This window comes from Bufo gargarizans, chromosome 11, assembly GCF_014858855.1.
Source record: "Bufo gargarizans isolate SCDJY-AF-19 chromosome 11, ASM1485885v1, whole genome shotgun sequence".
Lineage (NCBI taxonomy): Eukaryota > Metazoa > Chordata > Amphibia > Anura > Bufonidae > Bufo > Bufo gargarizans.
In genome coordinates this window covers 18,546,659-18,570,086 of record NC_058090.1, presented here as the reverse complement: position 1 = coordinate 18,570,086, position 23,428 = coordinate 18,546,659, and the positions used below count along the sequence as shown (strand labels likewise).

Below are 23,428 nucleotides of genomic sequence, written 5' to 3'. Positions count from 1 at the left end.
CCGTACTCAGGAGAAGTTGGGGAATGTGTTTTGGGGTGTCATTTTACATATACCCATGCTGGGTGAGAGAAATATCTCTGCAAAAGACAACTTTTCCCTTTTTTTTTTTTTTATACAAAGTTGGCATTTGACCAAGATATTTCTCTCACCCAGCATGGGTATATGTAAAATGACACCCCAAAACACATTGCCCAACTTCTCCTGAGTACGGCGATACCAGATGTGTCACACTTTTTTGCAGCCTAGATGCGCAAAGGGGCCCAAATTCCTTTTAGGAGGGCATTTTTAGACATTTGGATCCCAGACTTCTTCTCACGGTTTCGGGCCCATAAAATGCCAGGGCAGTATAAATACCCCACATGTGACCCCATTTTGGAAAGAAGACACCCCAAGGTAATCAATGAGGGGCATGGCGAGTTCATAGAATTTTTTTTTTTGGGCACAAGTTAGTGGAAATTTATATATATTTTTTTTCCTCTCAAAGTCTCCCTTTCCGCTAACTTGGGACAAAAATGTCAATCTTTCATGGACTCAATATGCCCCTCACGGAATACCTTGGGGTGTCTTCTTTCCGAAATGGGGTCACATGTGGGGTATTTATACTGCCCTGGCATTTTAGAGGCCCTAAAGAGTGAGAAGAAGTCTGGAATATAAATGTCTAAAAAATGTTACGCATTTGGATTCCGTGAGGGGTATGGCGAGTTCATGTGAGATTTTATTTTTTGACACAAGTTAGTAGAATATGAGACTTTGTAAGAAAAAAAAAATATATATATATATTTCCGCTAACTTGGGCCCAAAAAAATTCTGAATGGAGCCTTACAGGGGGGTGATCAGGGAGTGTATATGGGGTGATCACCCCTCTGAAAGGCTCCATTCAGACGTCCATATGTTTTTTACAGATCCACGGATACATAGATCGGAACCGCAAAACACATACGGACATCTGAATGGAGCCTTACATGGGGGTGATCAAGGAGTGTATATGGGGTGATCACCCCCCTGTAAGGCTCCATTCAGACGTCCGTATGCATTTGCGGATCCGATCCATGGATGCGTGGATCCGTAAAACACATGCAGACGTCTGAATGGAGCCTTACAGGGGGTGATCATCCCATATAGACTCCCTGATCACCCCCCTGTAAGGCTCCATTCAGACGTCCGTATGCGTTTTACGGATCCGATGCGTGGATCCGTAAAACACATACGGGCGTCTGAATGGAGCCTTACAGGGGGGTGATCAATGACAGGGGGGTGATCAGGAAGTCTATATGCGTGATCACTCCCTTGTCATTGATCACCCCCCTGTAAGACTCCATTCAGATGTCCGTATGTGTTCTGCGGATCCGATCCATAGATGCGTGGATCCGTAATAATCATACGGACGTCTGAATGGAGCCTTACAGGGGGGTGATCAATGATGGAGGTGATCATGGAGTCTATATGGGTGATCACTCCTCTGTCATTGATCACCCCCCTGTAAGGCTCCATTCAGACGTCCGTATGCGTTTTGCAGATCCGAAAAAATCATACGGACCTCTGAATGGAGCCTTACAGGGGGGTGATCAATGGTTCATAAAGGGTTAATAAGTAACAGGGGGGGGGGGGGGTGTAGTGTAGTGGTGGTTGGTGCTACTTTACTGAGCTGCCTGTGTCCTCTGGTGGTCGATCCAAACAAAAGGGACCACCAGAGGACCAGGTAGCAGGTATATTAGACGCTGTTATCAAAACAGCGTCTAATATACCTGTTAGGGGTTAAAAAAAAAATCACATCTCCAGCCTGCCAGTGAGCGATCGCCGCTGGCAGGCTGGAGATCCACTCGCTTACCTCCCGTTCCTGTGAGTGCACGTTCACAGGAAATCTCGGCTCACGCGAGATGACGCCTATTGGCGTTAGCGTAGCCTGGGAGAGCCGCCGCAATGACGCCTAGGAATCAGCGCATAGACTTTGGCTGAAACATCCAAAGTTGATTCGCATAAAACTTTGTTCTAATACTGTACGGAGCAGGAGCAGCGTACAGTATTAGAATGTATTGGCTCAGATGAGCCGAAGTTATTGCTTCATAATAACTTCTATAAAGTCACAGAGAATAACGCACTATAGTAATAGATGCAAGCGTAACATGTGGACTAAGCCCTCACTGTAATGATCAAATCTGAGACTCTTACCCAATACATTTTGATCAAAACACTGTGCCCACCTACCCAGTGCCAAGGTGGTCTCCGTTCAGGCAGGTCCTATGCCAAACCTACCTATGCCGTGACGCTTGCTTCTATTACTATAGTGCATTATTTTCTGTGACTTTTTATAAATGGAGCCATGCTCCTCCGCATAGTTACTATCATATCGTGCAGGATGTTCTGTATCTTTTTTTTCTGTGATTTGTTTCATAATTTCATTTCCCGAACTGGAGTTCGGTTCCAAGGAGCTCCGTGCAGTATTAGAACGACGTTTTATGTGAATAGACTTTGCATGTTTCATCCAAAGTAGATTCGCTCATCCCTCATAAAGATGATATTCATAAGGATTACAAACATACTGATTAGATATCGCCCCATACAGGAGTAGTAAAAGAAATACGGGAAGTATCTATGAGTAATATATCAGGAGTGGAGAGGGAAGCTGTGACGGCGAATAATATCATTATATGTCCAGCGGACAAAGGTGGAGGCATCGTAATTGGGGATAAAGAAAATTATTGTAAGGAGGCTTACAAATTATTGGGGGGGCCAAAAAAACATCTAGAATATTGAAGAAAGACCCCACAGAACTATATAAAAAAAGAATTAAAAAGATTAATTCAAAGGGGTAAAAAAAACAACAAGGTATATTGAATAAAAAAAGGAGGCGGAATTTGTAGAGATTAGACACCCGAGAATTGCGACCTTCTACCATAATCCTAAAAGCACAATGGAACCGCCTGGTAGAGCGGTTGTATCGGGCACTGAATGTCTAACCAGCAATTTATCGGGATATGTGGATTACCACTGACTGCCTTGTGCCCAGATGTTGCCAACTCATTTGAGACACCAAACATATTTTACAGATGGAGATCGCACTACATTATTGGCGCGCTTGATGTAAATCACGTTATACTATAATAGAAAATGAGAACGGATGTGAAGCTGCAAAATAACTCTTAGAAAAAAAAAGAGAACTGCCTAGAGATCAACTAGATTTCATAGGGGAGTGTATTTATCCTAAAGAAAATTATTTTATCCTTGAGGATACTTTATATCTTCAGTGAGGTCCTGCTATGGGGACGAGATTCACAAATCTATATGTGGGGCGATAGGAACATGACGTGATCCACCCCAATGGCGAGCTCCGGGCGACTCTCGTCCTCTGGAAACTTTTCATAGATGTGGTTTTTATTTATTATTATTTTTGGGGGGGGGGGGGGGAAGGGAATTGGTGCAATTTTTTTATGAATTAAATAAAAATTATTGAGGAAGAGGCAGAGGAATTACAACATAAATTTGAATCCAAAGGTTACAGTAGTGATGGGTTAATAGAAGAAAAACACCAAGAGCTGGATCTGAAAGAGAGGATTTAATTAAGAACAAGGGACCTGGAAATGGAGAGAAGAATGATGGGAACAATCGGAAATACCGCCTATTATTACACAATATAATTGTCAAACTAAAATGTTTAAAAACATTATAAAAAAAAACATTGGGATATTTTGAAAGATGACAAAATAGGTGATTATATCCCCAAGGCCCCCAAATTTATATATAGGAAGGCGGGAAGATGGTGGCACCAACAAATACATGTATAAATACACGGGTGGACAATCGGGGAAAAATAATGCAACCATTAAAAGGTTTTTTTCCGTGTGGGATATGCGAGGTATGTAAACGATTAAAAATTACTAAGAAATCTGGAAGAACTATACAAAAGATACAGGTGGCTGACTTGTACATGATATAGGAGATTATATCACATGTAATGGTCGAGGTGTCATTCATTCATTTACCTGTCCATGGAAGAAGATATACATAGGACGTAAGAGAGTGCGGGAACGTATTTATAATATCCATATAATCTATGATGGCCATCCATTATCCTGACATTATAAGGAAAAACATGGGGGTTTAAGTGTGGAACTCAATTTAGTGGAATAGAAATAGTAAAGGGAGATAAAAGTGGAGACTTTATAAAAAATAAAGTGGAGAGGCGTTGGATTTTTAACATGAACACATTAGCACCAATAGGGTTAAATTCAGAGCTTGAACTATTTGCATTTGAATGAAGGAGACAAGCATCAGAATGACGAGAGAGAGAACTAAGGGTTAATAATGGGAGGGGAGGAGAATCCTATATAAAGCATACTAGGGGAGCCAGTCTATATCCCTGGCGAAGGATAACCATTATCCAAAATGTGTTGGAGCTTTTTTGACACTCATTTTAGGGACATCACAAAGCGCGCTGAGTTTAATACTGAGCGGTGCCCTCCGCAGGCGCAGAAAAGTGACAGCAAGGTTCAAACAGCGAGATATATACGTATGTGGATCGATGCTGTGAATGCACGTCCACCTCTGCTTATGGTAATGTAGGAAGGGCACACATGGGTCACGGAGATCTGAGCAGCCGGAGTCTTCTAGAGCCAACATAGCCGGACAGTGTCGCTACTTGCTGGACCCTATTGACTATAATGGGGTGCCACCACTGGGTGCGGCAATTTTTTTCCCAGCCAAACCCTTGTTGATATGCTGAAGAATGCTTGGATCCTCGCAGCATCCCATTCTAGTCAGCGGGGTCCGGTGGGCATCTGGTGCTATCCCGGCTGTGCCCTGAGTCAATCTTCTTGGAGTACCAGACTGCACCTCCCTATAATCACCCCTCTCATACAGACTGCCCCCCCCCCCCATGATCACCCCTCTCATACAGACTGCCCCCCCCCACCATGATCACCCCTCTCATACAGACTGCCCCCCCCACCATGATCACCCCTCTCATACAGACTGCCCCCCCCCACCATGATCACCCCTCTCATACAGACTGCCCCCCCCCCACCATGATCACCCCTCTCATACAGACTGCCCCCCCCCCACCATGATCACCCCTCTCATACAGACTGCCCCCCCCCCCACCATGATCACCCCTCTCATACAGACTGCCCCCCCCCACCATGATCACCCCTCTCATACAGACTGCCCCCCCCCCCACCATGATCACCCCTCTCATACAGACTGCCCCCCCCCCCACCATGATCACCCCTCTCATACAGACTGCCCCCCCACCATGATCACCCCTCTCATACAGACTGCCCCCCCCCCCCCCCCCACCATGATCACCCCTCTCATACAGACTGCACCGCCCCACCCCAGTCATCCCTCTTGCACAGGCTGCTTACCAGGAACAATGGGTACAACTACAGAGCCATCACAAGTCGCTTTTCTGAGCCCGGCATCTTGTATGTATATAGAGAGCACCCCAGTTCAGCCGGACATGGTGCCGCCGTCTTGTAGTCCCTGACTGCACAGAATGGCTCAGTAAAGGCCCTCACTGCTTTATCTTTGTGTTACACCTCAGACAGGCAGCCGTGGTTCTCACCCACATAACGGGTTACTAACGCTGACACGGGGCTGTACCGTCACGTGTGTACACTGTCAGCAGCACACCTAGGTATTGCTTGTGGCTGCTGTGAAATAATTACATGAAGTGTGTTCCAAGGTGAAACTCTCAGCTCCGGGGACCGGATCGCCTTGATCTAATTAACCTAAAGCGGTCAGACTGTGCCGCTCCGATCAGTCCGCTGGGTACAGAGGGCAGCAGCCTTGTAGAGCCACGTCTCTTCCTATAAGAGCTGGCTGACACCAGTTTTACATGTTCGGCAGACCCTGGCGTGGCTCCTGTAAGTAATAACATTTCTTCTTATTTCTATGTCAGGAGGAGAAATTAAAGGCAGATGTCCAGAGTGCCCGGCTGTCCGCATTGTCCGCCTCCATTAGGGGGAACAGCAGCTTCTTGTCCAGCTCTCTTCGCTCCGACACCAACTGTAAGTCATCCCTGAGATAACAGGGGCCCCCTCATGAGTTCCAAGGGCCCCCCCGTATGCAGGTGTCTGCCCAACACCAAGGAGACAATAATAATGTGTATGAGGGTCTTGTTAGCGTTCGGGGCTCCTCTTGTGAGCTCCGTTTGAAGGCTCTCACAAGCGGCCCGAACGGATTCGTCCAGAATGCATCAGTCTGGCACAGTCTGTCCTCCGCTCCGCAGGCAGACACCTGAAGACTGCTTGCAGCGTTCGGGTGTCCGCCTGGCCGTGCGGAGGCAAACGGATCCGTCCAGAGTTACAATGGAAGTCCATGGGGGCGGATCCGTTCGAAGGTGACACAATATGGTGCAGTTTTCAAATGGATCCGTCCCCCATTGACTTTCAATATAAAGTCTGGACGGATCCGTCTGAATACAAATTGTACTTAGACTTTTTTAGTGAAATATAATGCAGACGGTTCCGCTCCGAACGCAAGTGTGAAAGTAGCCTTACTTATCCTGTACTGATCCTGAGTTACATCCTGTATTATACTCCAGAGCTGCACTCACTATTCTGCTGGTGAAGTCACTGTGTACATACATTACTTATCCTGTACTGATCCTGAGTTACATCCTGTATTATACTCCAGAACTGCACTCACTATTCTGCTGGTGGAGTCACTGTGTACATACATTACTTATCCTGTACTGATCCTGAGTTACATCCTGTATTATACTCCAGAGCTGCATTCACTATTCTGCTGGTGCGGTCACTGTGTACATACATTACTTATCCTGTACTGATCCCGAGTTACATCCTGTATTATACTCCAGAGCTGCACTCACTATTCTGCTGGTGCAGTCACTGTGTACATACATTACTTATCCTGTACTGATCCTGAGTTACATCCTGTATTATACTCCAGAGCTGCACTCACTATTCTGCTGGTGCAGTCACTGTGTACATACATTACTTATCCTGTACTGACCCTGAGTTACATCCTGTATTATACTCCAGAGCTGCACTCACTATTCTGCTGGTGCAGTCACTGTGTACATACATTACTTATCCTGTACTGATCCTGAGTTACATCCTGTATTATACTCCAGAGCTGCACTCACTATTCTGCTGGTACAGTCACTGTGTACATACATTACTTATCCTGTACTGATCCTGAGTTACATCCTGTATTATACCCCAGAGCTGCACTCACTATTCTGCTGGTGCAGTCACTGTGTACATACATTACTTATCCTGTACTGATCCTGAGTTACATCCTGTATTATACCCCAGAGCTGCACTCACTATTCTGCTGGTGCAGTCACTGTGTACATACATTACTTATCCTGTACTGATCCTGAGTTACATCCTGTATTATACCCCAGAGCTGCACTCACTATTCTGCTGGTGCAGTCACTGTGTACATACATTACTTATCCTGTAGTGTCAGTGGAGTCACTTATAGAGAGATATATATATATATATATTCTAGGACGCGGCTTTGCACCGTTATACTTCATCTAATGTTTGTGTGTCATTAAAAGCTATAGACAGTATCCCCCATAACAGTGACCTCTTCAGCACCCCACCCCTTCACAGTAAACTCCACAGCCCCCACCCCTTAACACTGACCCCCCGCAGTGCCCCACCTCCTTGAAATGGGATCTCCACAGCCGCTCGTCCCTTTAACTTTGACCTTCGCAGCAGTCTGCCCCTTTAACAATGAGTTTAGAAGCACCCTACTCCATTAACAGTGACCTATACAGCACCTGACCCTTAAAACTGACCATCATAGGGGACTGTCCCCTTATCTGTGACCTCCACTGTTCCCTGCCCCTTTAAGGCTAGGGCTACACGATGACGTGTCACGCAACAACTTTTATAATGATAGGCTATGGTGTCGCACTGCGACACTCGCAAAAAATGAATCCGAGAAGGAGTTCTGTGTGTGTATGTGGAGACTAAGCTTCTATTGGCTGATAAGGGTCATGTGACCGTGGGTATGGCAGTTGGGATATGAAGAGAGAGACTTGCAGGCTTGTATTGGCTAATGCAGGTCATATTTTGGGAATATCTCAGGAACGGTTTGTGCTTGAGAGCCGAGACCCGGTCTAAAACCTCCTCGGACACCTGATGTGCCCGTGTGCCCGCTTTGGTGAAAATCGCGAATAAAGAACAGACAGAAACTCATTTTTATATATATATATATATATATATATATATATATATATATATATATATATATATATATATATATATATATATATATATATGAGATATATTAGGGTTTCACTGGGTATCGAATTAACGATACCCAATCAATACTTTTGCACCAATATCTATTTGATACCGGGATTTGCCTTTTACAGATACTGCACCGCCTAGTATCGGAGAACATGGAGCGCGCGGCTCTCACTTTCCATATAGGAGAATACAGCACCACATGCCTCTTACATCCAGTGACATGTCCCCTAGTAGGTCCTTGTAATAGAAATGCCCCTATACTTCCTACCCAATAGCCACATCCCCCACACTGCCCCCCAGCCCTAATTGTCCCCCACACTGTCCCCTAGTAGTAATTTGCCCCCATTGTCCCTTCAGTAATATGTATCCTCACCTTCTGTGTCCCCCAAAGTTGGCTTGGCACCCAAAAAAAATACTTACCTGTGTCCTAGACTCCTGGAGCTCACTTGCAGACAGGCAGGCGCGCGGCGCACGTCACCGTGCTGCGTCCCGACACAGGCGTGTGATGTTATTGCACCCGCCTGCGCTGGGAATACTATAGGTAATATCGCGATGCTGCGCCAGCCGCCGGGTGCACATTATGTTATCTGCACGGGCCCCGATCCCGATCCTCAGACCACATCCAAAGTGCCCGACCGGTCAGTCTGCCTCTGAATGGGACTGACTATAAAATGTATAATAATCTTTAAATGATATATTGTTTTTGACTAATACAATAATGAGGGTACATGGATCAGACACAGCACTTCTCACAGATGTAATAATGGGAAGCAAACCCCAAACTCTTATCTCGCTACTTAGTAAAACCAAAAAGATACCATAGAGTCCTAACAGTTGTACTCCACCAGTGGGGGTGAAAAAATACACCCCCTAAAAATGTTTTTGTTGATCAAGCTAGATAATTCAGGCTCTCCACAGGACAACAGATGGAAGCCCAAGGTAGTAGATTAGAGTAAAACTATAAGGCGGAGGACATATAGGGACTTCATGATGCCCAGGGCTGGGAGCATAGATATTGCACAAAGTTATAAATGCTCCACTTGGCTCCCAGCTGAATCCATATCAAGGCTTTGTAATACCTGAAGCCGAGTACATGCGTATTGCCCAGAGCTGCAGATACTACACTTCTAGCTAGATCTATATTTGCTGAATACATGAAAAGTCCTAGGCTTCACCGGAGCAGTAGCACTGGGGCCATGCGGAGTACATACAGTAAGATAAACTACTCAAGGGAACAGCCCATCTGCAGCTATAGCAACCGACCCACAGACATGATGTGCGATATACTGAGGTATCAGCCCACGCACAAACACCTCGACGCGTGTTTTACCCCTCAGGCTTCGTCAGGAGGGGAGTATACAATTAAAAAAGGGGGTATATAAAGGGAAAGGAGGCGGGCACTAATTGGAGAACTCACCTGACCAACCTCATGTGTGGCACGGCTCCGTCATGAATGATGAACATCATCTTTCAGCGCATCCCCATGCTACCACTACGCCTGCGCAGGGGTGCGATGGAGCGCATCCAGATGAGGTCATCCAGAGCATGCATCGGGCCGCGTTTTGATGTAAATCGGCAACGGAGCGCATTCCCCACACCGGAATAATCTAAAATAGCTGTTGTATATAAATAAGATAAATCTAATAGCTGGTATATAAATTAGGCACATCCTACAACACGAAGGCCTGTAATTAATACAGATCTACCCAATAATCGTATAAAAACGACATCAGTCAATATGAACTCCATGATTTAGCAAATGTGATGAAAAAAACCATATTTTAGTATATGTAGAAACTCAATAAGAGCAATAAAATGTAGATATAATTCATATAATATGTGACCCCATATAAAGCAGTGCACATACAAACCGTGAACCTGCAACAAGTGATAAATGAAGACCATATTGCCATCTATAGCGCACAAAGGGACGTGTACTCCGACATCACAAAGTGAAAGATAAAAAAAAATATATATAAATACCCCAAAAATTGTAAAAACTACAAACAGGAGAAAAATCATGAACCAAAAAAACACACAAAACTACTAAATAAAAAGTGACAATACATGGGAGTGAAGGCCACCCGTTCGGATACCAGACAGGTGTAACGCACTCCCACATATTTCATGCTCCATAAATTAACCCATTATTTGCAATTAGACCATTGCTACAGCTGGTCTGGTAAGGAAGGGGGATGAACACTCCAGTAATGAAGTGGTTAAATTTTTGGGTGGGATCGGCCGTCTGACGTGTATAGGGAGCTCTGCTCTGCCAGTAGTGCCGACAGTGAGCTTATCCAATAGGATCAAGTTGTGGATTATCTAATAACAGCTTGTAGTCTGCTGCAGAGCTGTACTCGACACCCCTCTAACAGCTTTTCCAAGCCCCTAAAATTCAGGGGGGCAGTTCATTTTTAATACCTCAGACTGTACAGAGCCTAGAATGCAAATCACCAGAGCAATAACTGCAGACACTGAACAAGCAGGAACCGCTCAGATTTTAGCTCTGGAGTATAATACAGGATGTGACTCAGGATTAGTACAGGATAAGTAATGTATGTACACAGTGACTGCACCAGCAGAATAGTGAGTGCAGCTCTGGAGTATATTACAGGATGTAACTCAGGATTAGTACAGGATAAGCAATGTATGTACACAGTGACTGCACCAGCAGAATAGTGAGTGCAGCTCTGGAGTATAATACAGGATGTAACTCAGGATCAGTACAGGAGAAGTAATGTATGTACACAGTGACTGCACCAGCAGAATAGTGAGTGCAGCTCTGGAGTACAATGCAGGATGTAACTCAGGATCTGTACAGGATAAGTAATGTATGTACACAGTGACTGCACCAGCAGAATAGTGAGTGCAGCTCTGGAGTATAATAGAGGCTGGGTTCAGGTGCCTTGTGCATCACTGTATTAGATGGGCGGTGGTGCCGGCTGTGATGAGTTAATGGGTTGTGGGTAAACTCCATCTCTTGCCATTGTTTCCAGCGCCCGGTGTGAGTGCGGTGCAGACACAACCACTTCCCTTTTACTCCCAGCAGTGCGGTGACCGAGTGAAAAGGTCTTTCTGACCCTGGTTTCTTAGTGAAGTGCTCATTCTAGCCAGGGAAGCACATTCATCTGAGTACAGATCAGGCCACATTCCTGGATCTCGTCCCAGTAGTAGTATTGTGTGTACTGGGGTGGGGGCGTCTCTCTAGGTGGGCTGTATGCCTTGGCTCTCCCCAGCCCGTGATGCTGAGGTCTCGGCGTACTGTACACAGATAGGACATTCCTTATTTTATATCCTGTCAGATTCTGTTTGGCAGAGCAAATATACCAAGTCGGGTTTAATTTCCTTTAAGAAGACCTGAGGTTAGCAGTGGGTACTGGGGGTGTCGGGGGATTCTGGCCGTACTGAGGCTCAGTGATTGGTCAATGGAGAAAAGATCATAGAGAAATATAGGTGGATGGTGGGGGCAGTAGTGCTATCTGATGGTGTGTATTGTCCCTGGTGACAGCTGGTATTTACAGCTCCACCTATAATGGTGGGTAATGTGTCCCAATGTCCATCATGGAGACAGATGTCACTATGCGCACCCATATACGATATCAGTCAGTGTGTACGCGCTCACAGGGTACGATACCACAGAAAAGAGCGAAGGGTCTGCATTTCCCATCATATATGGCAGATGTAAGCGTGACCTGTCCACGGAAAGGTATATACTAATAAAAACATATACCACGCAGTATATACTCTGATAGCCGAAAACGTGTTGTGAACATCGGCCAATATATGGACACTGTCCAAACCCCCTCGGCTGCTCAGAATATTACTGAGGAGGGGGGTAGATGGACCTGCAGTCGTAATGTACTGCCCCCGGGGCCTCCATACTTTGAGAATGGCGCCAAGGTGCTGAATCGGGTAATGTGAGGAGGGAAGTATACACAGTGATCGGCGTCGTATATGGATACATCTGACCCCATAGTGGGCACAGCTCCTCACATTGAAGTTTACTGCCTGAAGAGAAAAACGCTTAAAAAAACATTTTCTTAGGGTACTTTAACACTTGTGGCAGGACGGATCCGACAGGCTGTTCACCCTGTCGGATCCGTCCTTCTGCTGTTTCGCCGTGCCACCGCTCCGCCCCCATTGACTATAATGGGGACGGGGCGGCGCTTCAGCACAGTTCGGCAGTTCGCGGTCAGAGGCCGCCAGACTAAAAAGTCGGACATGTAGGACTTTTAGTCTGGCGGCCTTTCGCCATACTGTGCCTGAGCGCCACCTCCGTCCCCATTATAGTCAATGGGGACGGAGTGGTGGCACGGCGAAACAGCAGAAGGATGGATCCGACAGGGTGAACCGCCTGTCGGATCCGTCCTGCCGCAAGTGTGAAAGTAGCCTTAAATATATTCACTTAAAAATGTGGTTAGAGATACTTAAATCAGGCTGAGTGCAGGGGGTGGTTATTAGTTTGCTCGGCCTTCTCCTCGCCTCCTCCTGTCCCCCTCAGATACTGATGTCCCAGGTGGGGATATGCGGAGAGAGAAAAAACTATTAGTCTATGTTGAAAATACGTATGTATCGCCACATCTCATTGACCATATGTGGAGCTGTCTTGGAGATGGTGCTATTATCTCTGTGTCTCTCTCCACTTGTATCCCCGGCACCTCCAGACAGACCCTCATTCACATGTATAGCTTGTAACTATTGCGTCTGCTCGACGCGTTTCTATGGCCCCTGAGCAGTTACGGGCATGTCCTCCGGAGCAGAAGACAAAGTACAAGAGATTCATAGATGCTGCACGTCCATAAACCTGGCGGTAAGCAGCGCTCAGAGACGGAAACTAATGGTGTGTAAGCCTGTGGCGCTGTAGGGGCTCCTTTTATAGGCAGAGCCACGCCCACTGGGTGGAGCTCTAGCAGCGGGGAACCAGCGGAATGGTGCGGAGTATTAAGGCCTCCGATTCCAGTGTCTTCTGAATATCCCGGTATGCCTCAGTGGGACATTGCTAACACAGTCCAGGAAATGATTAGGCAGCATTTTATATCACACACATGTAGAGAAACCTGGAAAAAATGTACGTAACAATTTGGTACAATCATTGTGCCACAAATCAATGTAGCCCAAATCTGGCCAGACCAACTTGTAGCCGTTATGGATTATTAAAGTTGCACCAAATGACGACATAAAGACGGCAAAAGAAGTCGCTCGTCCATCAGATACCACGGATACCATAGGTCACTAGTTGTTGAATTAATTACAGCAATAATCACTGATTGGGTATTACACATACAAAGCAGAGGGACTATTAGTTGAATAGCAAAGGGTCAGTATTTAAGGGTCCGCCATAATTGTTCGGAGTGGGTAGATTTCAAACGGGCAGCAAATGACTTGCGGAAAAGATTGCTTCCGAGGGGATACCCTGATACTTGTCTCAAAAACTCCTACCAACATGCAGTTGTAAGGCAAAATATGGGCCGCAATACATGAGCACAGTCCGTGGGGCAGCCGCTGCAGATTGCAGACCCATTCACTTGAATGGGTCCGCGATCCGGCCGTTCCACAAAAAGATAAGATAAGACAAGACATGTTCTATCTTTTTTGCGGAACGGGACTAAACCCCACGGAAGCACTCCGTAGTGCTTCCGTTCCGCACCACTACGCATCTCCGGATTTGCGGACCCAAATAATCTTGCACATAGGGAAGTCCGTAGAATCTTGGAGGACCACTGTGGGACACTTAGTGGGGGGTCATCCTCTGATCACGTACAGAAGAGGGAATAACCTAAAGGATAGACTAGTACATAGTGTGTAAAGTTCTCCAGTCAAATCAACCTGGTTGACAAACAAAACCATCAGGCACGTTTAAATGTGACAATTGTGTTGCCTGTAAGGCAATTGAAAAAGGAAACAGTTACAAGCACGACCACTGGACGGAAATTCATAACTGTAGAACGGTAGGGGTGGTTCATGTGGCCACATGTCTGTGTCGCAAGCAAGATGTGGGACAAAGAGTGTAGGAGACGCATAGGAGAACACTTACAAAGTATTGGCAAGCAGGACGATACCCCGCATGGCGCCACATGTATTGGAATTCCATCCTGGAATGAAGGATTGTATCAAATTCCTGGGAATGGAGCATGTGAGAGGTTCGCCGAGAGGGGGAGATATTGATGTCCTGTTATTGCACAATGGATGTGTTGGGCTCAATGACTTTCTATCTTATGCGTGTTTAGCCCTCGCCTCTGCGTCTGTGTAGTGTTTGGTGAATAGGAGACCTGACATCAGCATGTTAATGAGCCCACAGACCACTATACTACCATGCAGTGGGATACATTATTGGGTGGATGTGTGGACTGGGTTTCCAAAAGAAATTGTATGTATAAAAAAGAGAGATTTGCTAATAGTCCCTCTGCTTTGTATGTGTAATACCCAATCAGTGATGTTAGTCACTTTTATTGCTGTAATTAATTCAACAACTAGTGACCTATGGTATCCGTGGTATCTGATCGACTACTGGACGAGCGACTTCTTTTGCCGTCTTTATTTCCTCATTTGTTGCTTTGTGTTGCAACTTTAACCTGTTGGGGACACAGGGTGTACCTGTACGCCCTGATGTTCTGGTACTTAAGGACACAGGGCATACAGGTACATCCTGTGCAGTTCCGATCACTGCTGCGCGGCGAGATCAATCAGCAGGCACCCTGGGTCAATGCCGCGGGGGGTCCTTAGGCGCATGCCATGATCCGCCCGCCCGCCCGCCCTCCCTCATTTTCAGGATGGCCGAGGGGTTAGCAAGCAGAGTGTCAGCACATTGCTTGAAACGGCTGACATCATCACAGATGTCAGCCGTTTAATCCCTTCCATGCCGCAGTCTGTAGGGACCGCTGTAGGGAAGAGGTTAACAGGGAGGGAAGCTCCCTCCCTCTCTCCGGGGGCTGCTGTGCCTTTTCAGCCCCCAATTCTTGACAGGATCACAGAGGGAGGGGGCCCCCTCCCTCCCCATCACCCGCTGCTCTGGTTACCATGACAACCGGACGCCTTCCCAGGCTTCCGGCAGTCCATGGTGCTGATCAGACTAAGTACAGTAGATAGTGTACTGTATTGTATTATACAGACATTAGACCCACTGGATCTTCAATAACCAAGTGGGTCTGGGTAAAAAGGAACAAAACAAAACACATTTTTTTAATCTGTGATAAATGTGCAATTCCCTACATGTTTGATATCACTGAGTCTGTAATGACCTGATCTATAAAACAGTAATGTTACTTTCCCCGCACGGTGAACGCCATAAACAAAAAAAAAAAAAAAAAAAGGTAAAATTGAAATTTTGCCCACCTTACTTCCCAAAAAAGGTAATAAGCGATCAAAAAAGTCGTATGTATGCCAAAATAGTACCAGTCACCTTATCACGCAAAAAATGAGTCCCTACATGAGGCAATGGCCCCCCCAAAAAAAACGAAAAAAACAAAACAAAAAGAACTATGGCTCTCATGATTTTTTTTTTTTTCAAAAATGCTTTTTTACGTTAAACATAAAAAAGTAGACATATTAGGTATCGCCGCGTCCATAAGAACCTGCTCTATAAAAATACCACATGACCTCAACCCTGAGGCGAACACCGTAAAGAAATAATAAAAACTGTGTCCAAAACATTTTTTGTCACCTTACATCACAAAAAGTGTAATAGCAAGCGATGAAAAAGTTGTATGCCCCCCCAAAATTGTGCCAATCTAACAGTCATCTCATCCCCAAAAAATGATACCCTACCTAAGGCTACTTTCACACTAGCGTTCGGCTGTCCGCTCGTGAGCTCCGTTTGAAGGGGCTCACGAGCGGACCCGAACGCTTCCGTCCAGCCCTGATGCAGTCTGAATGGATGCGGATCCGCTCAGACTGCATCAGTCTGGCGGCGTTCAGCCTCCGCACGGACAGGCGGACAGCTGAACGCTGCTTGCAGCGTTCGGGTGTCCGCCTGGCCGTGCGGATCCGTCCAGACTTACAATGTAAGTCAATGGGGACGGATCCGTTTGAAGATGCCACAATATGGCTCAATCTTCAAGCGGATCCGTCCCCCATTGACTTTACATTGAAAGTCTGGACGGATCCGTCCGAGGCTATTTTCACACTTAGCTTTTATATGCCAAAATAATGCAGACGGATCCGTTCTGAACGGAGCCTCCGTCTGCATTATTATGATCGGATCCGTTCAGAACGGATCCGATCGAACGCTAGTGTGAAAGTAGCCTAAGACAATCGCCCAAAAAACTATGACTGACTATGGAGACACTAACATGATTTTATTTTTATTGGTTTCAAAAATGATATTTTGTTCAACTTAAAAAAATGTAAGAAAGTATACATATTATAAAACAAAGACAGGTGCACTCTGCGTTCTCACTAAGCCCTCAAACTGCTGTTTCTGGGTCCGCCTGTGAGATCAGTTTCAAGGCTCTCACAAGCGGCCCCAAACGGATCAGTTTAGCCCCAATGCATTCTGAATGGATGCGGATCTGTTCAGAATGCATCAGTTTGGCTCCGTTCTGCCTCCATTCCACTCTGGAGGCCGCCTGCAGCATTTTGGTGTCCGCCTGGCGGTGCAGAGCCAAACGGATCCGTCCTGACTTACAATGTAAGTCAATGGGGACGGATCCGTTTACATTGACACAAATATGGTGCAATTGTAAATGGATCCGTCCCCCTTGACTTTCAATGCAGGTCAGGACGGATCCCTTATACATAGTAAAAAAAAAAAGTCTAAGTCAAAGTTGTGCAGACGGATCCGTACTGAACGGATACCAGCGTTTGCATTTATAGGTGCGGATCTGTCTGTGCAGATACCAGACGGATCTGCGCCTAACGCAGGTGTGAAAGTAGGTACCGCCACGTCCACAACGACCGGCTCTAAAAAATATATCATATGACATAACCCCTCAGGTGAACACTGTCAAAAAAATAAAATAAAAACAGCTAAACCCATTTGTTTTGTCACATTACGTCACTAAAAGTGCAACACCAAGCGATCAAAAAGGCGTATGCCCCCCACAATGGTGCCAATCTAACAGTCGCCTCATCCCGCAAAAAATGATACCCTACATAAGACAATCGCCCCAAAAAAATAAAAAAATATGGCTCTCGGACTATTGGGACCCTAAAACATGTTTGTTTGTTTAAATTATATTATTGTGTAAAACCTAAATAAATAATAATAAAAAAAAGGTATACCACGTCCATAAGAACCTACTCTATAAAAATACCACATGACCTAACCGCTCAGGTAAACACTGTAAAAAAAAAAATGTTTTATATAAAAATGGTGTGAAAAAATGGCTTTTTTGACACCGTTTTTATATTCAATTTTTTTTTTACAGTTACCTTACATCACAAAAAGTATAATGGCAAGCGATCAAAATGTCATATGGTGCCAATCTAACAGTCATCTCATCCCGCAAAAATGATACCCAACCTGAGACAATCGCCTAAAAACTGAAAAAACTATGGCTCGCAGACTATGGAGACACTAAAACATGAATTTATTTTTTTCTAAAATAATATTATTGTGTAAAACCTAAATAAATAAAGTATACATATTAGGTATTGCCGCGTCCGTAAGAACCTGTTCTATAAAAATGGCACACGATCTAACCTGTCAGATGAACATTGTAAATAATAAAAAGAAAAAACTGTGCCAAAACAGCTATTTTTTGGCAAATTTTAATAAATTTTTTCCTTTAACAAAGCAAGGGTTAACAGCCAAACAAAACTCTATTTATTACTCTGATTCTGTAGTTTACATAAATGCCCCATATGTGGTCACAAACTGCTGTATGGGCACACGGCAGGGCGCAGAAGGAAAGGAATGCCATATGGTTTTTGGAAGGCAGTTTTTGCTGGACTAGTTTTTTGACACCATGTCCCATTTGAAGCCCCCCCCCGATGCACCCCTAGAGTAGAAACTCCAAAAAGTGACCCCATTTAAGAAACTACACCCCTCAAGGTATTTAAAACTGATTTCTACAAACTTTGTTAACCCTTTAGGTGTTCCACAAGAGTTAATGGCAAATGGAGAAGAAATTTCAGAATTTCTATATTTTTTTGTTAATTTGCCTCACAAAAAGTGTAATATAGAGCAACCAAAAATCATATGTACCCTAAAATAGTACAAAACTGCCACCTTATCCCGTAGTTTCCAAAATTGAGTCACTTTTTTGGAGTTTCTACTCTAGGGGTGCATCATCAGGGCTCTAGATGGCGACCAAAACGGTCACCAATGCGCCTTAAAATTAGCAGATGGTGACAAGACTTTTTAGTCTTGTCGCCACTTGCGACTGTACCGCAGTGATCCTGCGCAGCCTAAGTTCTCTTCAGTAGCACAGTGGAGAAGGAAGGAGTCTCTCCCTCTCCACTGTGACGCGTCCGCCACTACCACCAATGGGGAGATAGGAGGGGGGGAGCTGTCGCCACTGCGCCACCAATGAATGTAAAACATAAGTATAGGCAGCGGTATCACAGACCCGGCCTCAATAACAGGGCATGCGATACGCGGCAATTAACCCCTCAGGTGCCACAGATCGCATGCCCTGTTATTGAGGCCGTGTGCTGGGTATGTGATACCGCTGCAGACAATTGTATAAAGGAGTTAAAGAGGACCTTTTATGGGTCCAAAGAATATGAACTTAGTAGCAGGCTGCATAGAGCGGCGCCCAGGGATCTAAGTGCACTTACTATTATTCCTGGGCGCCGCTCCGTTCACCCGCTGTGGCCCCCCGGTATTTTCAACATTCAGAGCAAGGAGGAGGAGACGCCAGTGTCTCTCCGTCTCCCTGACAGCAGCGCTGTCCAATCACAGCACAGAGCAAGGGAGTTCTTTTTTTTTTCTCCCTAGCTCTGAGCTTTGTGCTGTGATTGGACAGCGCTGCTGTCAGGGAGACGGAGAGACACTGGCGTCTCCTCCTCCTTGCTCTGAATGTTGAAAATACCGGGGGGCCACAGCGGGTGAACGGAGCGGCGCCCAGGAATAATAGTAAGTGCACTCAGATCCCTGGGCGCCGCTCTATGCAGCCTGCTACTAAGTTCATATTCTTTGGACCCACGAAAGGTCCTTTTTAATTAAGATTAATTGGTGATGCAGTGCGCCCCCACTACTGTGACCTGCCTCTCATCTTCTCAAAGTCCTTTTTTTCAAATTATATGCATTTTATATTTGGCGACTAAAAAATTAAATTTGGTGCCTAAATTTTTTAGTTTAGGAGCCAATTGTCTGGCGCACTGATCATGGGGGCTTCAAATGGGACATGGTGTCTAAAAACCAGTTCCTTTCCTTCTACACCCTGCCGTGTGCCCGTACAGTAGTTTACAACCACATATGGGGTGTTTCTATAAACTACATAATCAGGCCAATAAATATTGAGTTTTGTTTGGCTGTTAACCCTTGCTTTGTTACTGGAAAAAATTGATTAAAAATGAAAATTTGCGAAAAAATTTAAATTCTGAAATTTCGTCTCCATTTGCCATTAACTCTTGTGGAACACCTAAAGGGTTAACAAAGTTTGTAAAATCTGTTTTGAATACTTTGAGGGGTGTAGTTTCCAAAATGGGGTCATTTTGGGTGGTTTCTATTATGTAAGCCTCACAAAGTGACTTCAGACCTGAACTGGTCCTTTTGGAAAAGTTTTGGAAGATTTGCTTCTAAACTTCTAAGCCATGTAACGTCCCCAAAAAATAAAATGGCATTCCCCAAATCATCCAAACATAAGGTAGACATATGGGGAATGGAAATTAATTATTTTTTGAGGTATTCACATTATTTAAGTAGAGAAATATAAACTTGGAAATTTGCTAATTTTTAGGTAAATTTGGTATTTAATAATAATAAAATTGCATTTTGAAAAAACAGTCTCAGAACGGCCTGGATAAGTAAAAGCGTTTTAAAGTTATTCACACAAAGTGACACTGGTCAGATTTGTAAAAAAATGGCCTGGTCCTTAAGGTGAAAATGAGCCCGGGCCATAAGGGGTTAATAATCCATAATGGCTGCAAATTGGTGTGGTGCATGTGGTCCACTTCCTCCATTGTATGCACTTTTTGCTGGGGATTGTCGCTAGCAATAGATCACATGCGGAGGAATCACTCCCCCGGTTATAAACACGCTACAGTGTTTAGGGTTTTGAGCATTTCCTCCCATTTAGGCCACTTTATTTTAGTGATTTTTCTTTATATGTATATGTCGGTAACATTGTAGTGCTCTAGTATCCTGCGTCACATGGCCTGTTATAAGTGGGGCTCGCAGCCCTATCCCTTCTCCCACTGCATGAGTGATCTCACTATGGTGGTATGTGGGAGCTTGGCACCATTCAGACCGTGTTTGCACACCATAGGTAGTCTAGTGGTAGGACCCATGCCGCACCGAGATAGCTTGACGGTGGTGCAATAGGGCTCCGTTGTGTTCCTGGCTGGAATACATTGGCTAAAGTCTCAGTTTTTAACCTGAGGGATTAGCCAGTGTTGTCAGTGTGGTGCACCTTCTGCAGGTTTCTCTACATGTGTGTGATATAAAATGCTGCCTAATCATTTCCTGGACTGTGTTAGCAATGTCCCACTGAGGCATACCGGGATATTCAGAAGACACGGGAATCGGAGGCCTTAATACTCCGCACCATTCCGCTGGTTCCCCGCTGCTAGAGCTCCACCCAGTGGGCGTGGCTCTGCCTATAAAAGGAGCCCCTACAGCGCCACAGGCTTACACACCATTAGTTTCCGTCTCTGAGCGCTGCTTACCGCCAGGTTTATGGACGTGCAGCATCTATGGATCTCTTGTACTTTGTCTTCTGCTCCTGATGACATGCCCGCTCAGGGGCATAGAAACGCGTCAAGCAGACGCAATAGTTACAAGCTATACATGTGACGGTGAATGAGGGTCTGTCTGGAGGTGCTGGCGATACAAGTGGAGAGAGACACAGAGATAATAGCACCATCTCCAAGACAGCTCCACGTATGGTCAATGAGATGTGGCGATACATACGTATTTTCAAAATACACTAATAGTTTTTTCTCTCTCCGCATATCCCCCACCTGGGACATCAGTATCTGAGGGGGACAGGAGGAGGCGAGGAAAAGGCCGAGCAAACTAATAACCACCCCCTGCACTCAGCCTGATTTAAGTATCTCTAGCCACATTTTTAAGTGAATATATTTAATAAAATGGTTTTTTTTTAAGCGTTTTTCTTTTCAGGCAGTAAACTGAGTTGACGATAGCGCAAATCTATTTATCATTAACAAAGTGAACCCTCTTCACAATGACCCCACCTTGCGGCCAGGCCGGAGGGCTCAGCGATAAAATGCAGGAAGGTCTTAAAGGGAATGTGGTTTTCAACCAGTTAGAACCAGATGGCAACACACATACGTTTTCCTAATCTGTTTTATGGTTGTAGATTATTTTTAGTTAATCTATTCCCTGAACTTGGCTATGGGGGCGGCCATCTTGCCAGACTGTTCTAGAGAACTGCTTCAGAGCAGACACAATGGAAAGGAGGGGTAGGCTCTGTGCCCTGTGCAGCGGTAATGAGACTGGTGGATCCAGTGTTATCTATATATAGGTGATATCTGTCATTCTAGTCATGCCTGTAATAAGGAGATGACATGGACAGCGCAGAAACGGCTGCATTTTTCTTTAATAGATATTGACATGGAAAATAAAAATTGCAATTTAAAGAAAACATTTGGTGTTTATTTTTTTATGTTTTAATGTTAAGAAGTAGGTAATTTACTAATGAAATCTTCCTTTAAGGGGGATTTCCCCATAATACAGATGTATCCCCTTATCTGCAAAAAAAGGGAGAAGAATCTGATTGTAGGGGTCCCACTCCCCCAAAGAATAGAGCAGCAGGTCGGAGCATGTGCGGAGATAGCGCGCCTAAATGATATTGGAAGTGCTGTAGAAGGGCCCGCCCCTCCCGACTAACCACACCTACAAATACTGTAGATTAAAGGGGTTGTAAATGCTCAGTTTAGTCATTCAACTGCATTCTATATAATAGGGTGAGAGCTGCAGCAGTAGGGACACGCCCCCCCCCAGCTGCAGCAGTATGGACACGCCCCCTGAGCTGTCAGCTTGATATAAATCTAGCAGAGTAATGAATGGGGAGATCTCCGGATCCATGCGAGGTCCAGGGCTGGTTCTGACTTTGTTAGAGTTTGTCACATACAATATGTCTGATTTTCATTTTTCCATTAGTCATGGGGTAACCCCTTTAAGCCTTTGATAAATCCGAGATGTTCTGCAAGCTTCTACATTGATGGATCACCATTGCTTTTTCTTGTTTCAGCGCCTTTAAAAAGAGGGGCCCCCCCGAGCCTGGAGAATATGAAGGATCACACCTTGGGCATTGCACTGAGCGGAGCCGCCTCCTGAAAGGACAGCCCATCCGTCATGGCTGCCCGCCGGCTCCAGCCTGGTTAGGATACAGAATCTGGGAGGCTTCCAGTCCTGAAGAACGGACACAGCACCTTGCCTCACACAAGAAACCTACCTACAGGTCATTGCGGAGTGCCCGGACGGCATTACCACTTACCTCTCACCAGGAATCACGTGTTTATGGACTTACAGACTTGACATGAAATGCTGCTAATATGAAATGTAATCTGAGCTCATAAATTCACTTTGCTGTAAATTATGTTTTTGCCTCAATAAATCATTTATAAGAATGGGTCACATTATTCGGTATACGCTATGCTGGAATGAGTCGCCATTAGCGGTGTACTCTCCGCACATGATCCGAAAAACACAACACCAGATCGAGCTGTAGGGAAATCAGACGTCCAGGAGCCGTCATATCACGTACTGAACGCCACAAATCCACCCATCAGGCACCACGGACGCTGCCATGTCCGCTTCACTGGCAGAGAAACAAAATGTAAAGAGTCCAAAGGGAGGTACGGCAGAGGGCAGACCGGGTGCGAGGCCGCGCTCGCTCTGCCTCCACAGAGGCTTGATTACTCTGGCTGCTGATGCGGTTGTAAAATAATGGAGCAGAAATGACCGTCCACTGCTCTATGTGAAAGAGTATTGTGCCTGGACCTTGCTGAGAGCTTACACTCTACAGGAGCGAGGACCTTGCCAACCACAAGAGCTTACACTCTACAAAGAGAGAGAGAGCCAAGTGACCTCTCTGTGGGAGAGAGAGAGAGAGAGAGAGAGAGAGAGGACC

General features: G+C 45.4%; 1 protein-coding gene across 2 annotated transcripts in view; it reads left to right on the top strand.

The window, feature by feature from the left end:
* Window positions 1-22,919, top strand: part of CEP128 (centrosomal protein 128) — a 112,505-nt gene extending 89,586 nt beyond the window's left edge. For both annotated transcript variants that reach the window (XM_044271616.1, XM_044271615.1), the window contains 2 exons: window positions 5,897-6,005; window positions 22,547-22,919. In XM_044271616.1, the coding sequence (XP_044127551.1) occupies window positions 5,897-6,005; window positions 22,547-22,632 (195 nt within the window). In that variant the 3' untranslated portion in view covers window positions 22,633-22,919. The remainder of the gene's footprint in view (window positions 1-5,896; window positions 6,006-22,546) is intronic.
* The last annotated feature ends 509 nt before the right edge of the window (window positions 22,920-23,428 follow it).